Raw genomic sequence first — 5117 nt, 5'->3', positions numbered from 1 at the left:
TTTGGGCGTTATTAGCGAGAATTGTTTTGTTTCGCATGCACATTTTTACACTCGCTTTGGCAGCCGGGTTTGGAGCGCTTGCAAGCCGGGGGAAAAGGCTAAAAGCTGTTTTATTTTCCCGATCAACAAGAGGACGGCCCGGGGCCGGTTTCGTTTGCTTTGCATGTCGCCCCTTGAACCGGGTCTGACTGAAATATTGCAAGCTGCAGAAATCTCGGGGTGGGGGGTGGTATTGGAATGCCGGACACTTCCACGTCCAATGACGCAATGTTTTTGCAACATGCAAAACGACCCTCACCATCCGTGTAGACACTGTGTATTGGGGGTAAAAGCCTGGGGGTGGTTAGTAGCGCCGGGGGTCTACACACACCAGCTTCCAGCAGAGAACTAGGCTGCTAGCAAAGCCCTTGCGGGGAGCTCTCCAGGGCATGTGTGTAGGGAAAATTCTGCACCGCGGAATTAACCCCCCCGCCCCCGTACCCTCTCCAGACACACTGTTTGCAAAGGGGGCGCACGGAAAGCGCTGAGCTCCCTGCGCTCGCCCCAGGGTTCAGGGCGGGGACATGGCTGAGCCGCAGTCTCGCCCCACCCAGCCGCAGCCTGACACCATGTGACGCCAGCAGGAGCCTCCTATATAAGGCGGCGGCGCTCGGACAGCCCCTACTGGTGGCTAGATCCCGGCCCGCGACTGTTGTGTGCTCGTCCGGTCCCTGCCCGCCCCCCTACCCTGCGTCCCGCGCCCGGCCCATGGTCGGCTCCGTCAGCCCACTGCGCGCCCTGCCGATCCCGAGCGACGAGAGCCCGCTAGCCCTGCGCGCCGCGGCCCTGGCCATGAGCACCGAGCTCTACCAGTCCGCCATGGAGGTGGCCGTGTACCAGCTGCACAACTTCTCCATTTCCTTCTTCTCCTCGCTGCTCGGCGGGGACGTGGTCTCCGTCAAGCTGGACAACAGGTAGCGCCCGGGCCGGGCTGGGGGGCTCCGCGCGGGGGGCGCCGGGCTGGGGGGAGCCGGCCTGAGCGGGGCTCGCTGCTAACCGGTCGCCGCCTTCTTGTGTCTTTCAGCGCCTCCGGAGCCAGCGTGGTGGCGATCGACAACAAGATCGAGCAGGCGATGGTGAGTACGGGCGGAGTCACTCCGCGGGTAGGGCCCCCCTGGGCTGATGCAATAGGCCTCGCGCCTGCCCCCTTCCCTGGCATCGCTGCGGGGCGCACGCCGTCTTCGTCTTCCGCTGGCGAAGCTCACTGACCGCTGCAGCGGGCCGGGCGGGTCGGGGGATCCCAAAGCGCAGGCGGGACCCCCGGGTGTCCCGGAGCCCCAAGCCCGCGCCCTGCAGCCAGAGAAGCAGGACACAGCACCCCCCTTGCCCCTAGAGTGCCTGGGACTCACACCCCTCGCTTGGGAGCTGGCAGGGGCCCTCCTGGGAAAGCAACAAAGTTCTTCTCCCAGCGCGGCTTCAAGGCTTCACTTCAGCCATGCCAAGGGCTGTGGCACATCAAACTTCAAAATTGTTTTTCCTCTTGTAGGGGAAAGAGCGCAGTGATCTCGCCCTGGGTTAGAGGGAGGGTGCTTGGTGGTAGATCGGAGCCCAGGTGTGGCTGCTGAGTCCTGCTGGGAAGAGCAGAGAGCTGGGCTCAGAGACCTGCAAAACGGCACCAGGGGGTTGTTACAAATCTGCTGTACAGTATGGGCTCTGCATGGTGACCGGTTTGCAGTGTCCCTGGCAGATGTGCCCCTTGCTAAACTGTGCTAATAGCATCCCCTGCATCCTGTACATGAGAGCCCTTTAGCCAGAGCCCCACAACCACTGCCCCTGCTTCAGCCAGACAGCTGGATTCAGCTGCTGGGAGCTCAGGCTAGCTCTGAGCATTGATGACGGCAGTACAGAGCCCAGCTGGTCGTGGGCTGCAGCTTGGGTCCATAGCTGAGCCTGGGAGTTGTGGCAGAATGGTTTGGTAACAGCATGCCTTGGTTCATTTCTTGTAGGATCTAGTGAAAAACCACCTGATGTATGCTGTGCGGGAGGAGGTGGAGATCCTCAAAGAGCAGATCAAAGAACTGGTGGAGAAGAACTCCCAGCTGGAGCGAGAGAACAGCCTCTTGAAAACCCTGGCCAGCCCTGAGCAGCTGGAGAAATTCCAGTCCCGGCTGCCTGCAGAGGTGCTATCTGCAGAGGAGCAGGGCGGGGCGGCTGCCCCGGCCCAGCACACCAGGGGCTCTGCGGTGTAAGGTGGCTCTGTCCTTGGAGTGGGCAGAGCCACTGAACTCTTTCTACTTAATCTCCTTAAAAGTTGTTTCCTCCCTCATCTCATGTGGAGAACTTCCCAAGCTAGCGAGAGCTACGAGATGTGCCAGGGGCGCTGCCCCAGCTGCTGGGACATTGACTGGCTCTGAAGGAGCGAGGTGTCATGTTAGGACACTGCACAGCCAGACGACCCCCAGCAGGGTTCTCTTTGCATGTCCTTGAGAGTGCAGGGGCTGCACAACCGGTCATGTGCCCTCGCTGCACCGTTCAGCTGGGCTCCTGCTGCACTTGACAAAGACTGATCCTTGGAGGAAGCCAGTTGTTGTTGAAGAGAGATACAATCTGCCCCTCCTGCCACCCTGGAATGGGCCTGGGGCAGGAACCAAAAACTGACCCTGTCAGCACCTTTGTGTTGGCGGCTGTGGACAGTGCATGGCTTGTGCACACCACAGGTTGGGGATTACAAGGAAAGCTTTGTTTCGTTAGTGCAGGGATCTTTATATCCTTAGCTGCATCTAAGGAACGTATACACGCAACCAGTGCTGGGGATGGCTACCGAAGCCTGGGGCTCTTGGCGGGGTTCTATGGATGCTGCTGCCCATAGCTGTATGCCTGGGGCCAGCTGGGGATTCCAGCCGAGCGTGGAGGCGGGATGCTTGGATGCTGTTTGGAAATGGGTGACTGGAGCTCTCTTGCTGTGGGATAGATTTTTATACATAGCTCGGTCTGTGTACAGACCCCCCCGGGAGGGAGATTCCCCCTCCTCCGGCCTGCCCAGCGCAGGGCCACAGGATACCTACAGCAGAGATTTTATAATGAAACATGCTAATGAGACCCACCTGCCGTGGACGGGGCGGCACGGCCCCTCGGGGGTGAGAGCCGAGGTTATTTGCTCCGTGAGCGTCTCTCCCCCCCCCCCCTCGACAGAGCTCTCGCGGAGCAGACTGGGCATCGCTCTCGACATTGGACTGTCAGAGCATTAATGTGACTGTGTGAATCTAGCTAGAAATGGCAATAAACTCTACTTTTGATATAGACTCAGAGAGGTGTGTCTTTGTAATGGGGGAGGGGCGAGAGGGGCAGTGTGGGGGGGAGGGGCTGGGTAGTGGGTGGGATGGTGTTGATGGGAGAGGATCTGTGCCTGTGAGGGGGGCTGGGGGAGGGGAGAGGATAGGTGCTTGGGGATGGGGGGGCGGGGCAAACTCCAAAAGCTTTGGTGGGATGTGGGCTGAGGTTCAGGCTGCGCAGGGAGGGACTCTCCAGCCCCTGTGTGCAGTGACCAGAGAGAGGCCAACTGGTGACATCTGTGGTGTGGTTCTGTCAGGGAGCTCCCCCTGCCCACACCCACACATTCCTATGCTGCTCTCCAGTGAGATGCAGCATGCTGTGCTGGGATGCAGTGCCTTCAACTGGTCACTCTGGAAGCTCCCTTTCGTGCTGGATGCTGCTGGCTTCCAATGTGAAGCCCCTGAGTCGGGGAGGGGGTGTGTGAATGGAGGAGTCAGTGATCCCAGTCCCCTTTGCATTTCAGTCTAATGGGCTGAGGCTTGGACCCTTGGGGGGCCTATCCCCACTGCAGCCTGCAAGATGAGAGCAGGGGTGAGCGCTGGCAGCACAACTGCTCGAGCCAAGGGGGCCTGGAGTATGCGGCGGTGGGGGAGGGGGGCAGGTGTGCAGGGGCATTGGGTGCTGGGCTGTTACAAAAGGGAGATGCGGGGGCCGGGAAAGGGATTGAAAGTGAGAGAGGTGCATTGGAGTCCTCATTCATAGCTCTGCTGGTGCCCCCCAATCCTGACCTGCAGCCCCCTAGTGTCCTAGCCCTAGGGTCCCACACAGCTTTGACGGTGCCTCTCAGCCCCGTGCTGTCCCAGGCCTGGGCTCCCAAATAGCTCAAATCCAGTCTGAGGGGGATTTTCGAGCCCACAGAAGGGGACTGGTGCCCCTGGAGGAAGATCTTTCAGACGGTGCAGTCACATGCCAGAGGAGCAGCGGCCCTCTCCCAAGCTGTTGGGCTGGGCTGTGGGTGCTGCATGGAGTTGGCGTCAGTGAGAGGAGAGGAGCGCTGTATGAGGGCACAATGAGAGGGTCACAGCTCCTGAGGTGAAGAACATCCCCATATCATCCCTCACCGACGCTCCTCTAGCCGTGAGTGTCAGCGGATGCTGCTGGGACGAACCTGGGGGAGCCACACCAGGCTGGGCCCCGCTGGGAAGAAAGCAAAAAGACCGTTGTGAGCAGGTTGGAAAGGGCTGGACTGTCCCTGGCTGGAGCCAGGAGCCCAGAGAGGGCAGCAATCTGGGGGTACCAGGGGGTGCAGGGATCAGGATGCAGAGAGACTCAAGCTGATTGGGAGGTGCCCCCTGGGGCAAGCTCTCAGGGATTCCATCCTCAAGGGAACAACCCTGTCCTGGCCCCTGGGGGGCCAAATGAGCAGCCAGAGCTTTGCCATTTCCAGAGACCACCCCACAACGGGCAAAGCACCCCTTTCTGTTGGTCCCCAGCGGGGGAAGGGTACGTGGCAGAGACACTGACTCCTCTGCCTCTGTTCCCAGCACCCCAGCCTCCAGTGCAGCCTCTGACCTATCTGGGGTGACAGTGCCCCAGGTCCTGCAGGAGGCTGGCTTAGCAGTGTGGTGCCCACCCCTCCTCCTCCACCCGCTGCCCAGCTTCCCAGCCCATGCCCAGCTGGCACCTACCACGCTGCCCAGGGAGCTGCCCAGAAAGGGGCTCTCCAGCCCAGCCACCTTCCCCCACAGCTGTTCTCAGCTTCAGGGCGCAAGACGGCTCTGCCTAGCCAGGTCTGTTCAATCCCATCCCCACCCACTGTCACTCCTGCTTAGGGGCCTGGGACTACCCACTGGCATCACTCCAGG

At 60.7% G+C, this 5117-nt stretch overlaps 1 protein-coding gene across 1 annotated transcript; it reads left to right on the top strand.

The window, feature by feature from the left end:
- The first annotated feature begins 644 nt into the window (after positions 1 to 644).
- On the top strand, positions 645 to 3281 carry TSC22D3 (TSC22 domain family member 3). The gene is made up of 3 exons (XM_024199413.3): positions 645 to 953; positions 1064 to 1115; positions 1986 to 3281. The coding sequence occupies exons 1-3, from the start codon at positions 748 to 750 to the stop codon at positions 2226 to 2228; spliced, it is 501 nt and encodes a 166-aa protein (XP_024055181.1). The 5' UTR covers positions 645 to 747; the 3' UTR covers positions 2229 to 3281.
- The last annotated feature ends 1836 nt before the right edge of the window (positions 3282 to 5117 follow it).

Source organism: Terrapene carolina, unplaced genomic scaffold, assembly GCF_002925995.2.
Source record: "Terrapene carolina triunguis isolate 2854851 unplaced genomic scaffold, T_m_triunguis-2.0 Scaffold172, whole genome shotgun sequence".
Lineage (NCBI taxonomy): Eukaryota > Metazoa > Chordata > Testudines > Emydidae > Terrapene > Terrapene triunguis.
Note: the sequence above shows the minus strand (reverse complement) of the source record. Positions and strands in the feature narration are given on the sequence as shown.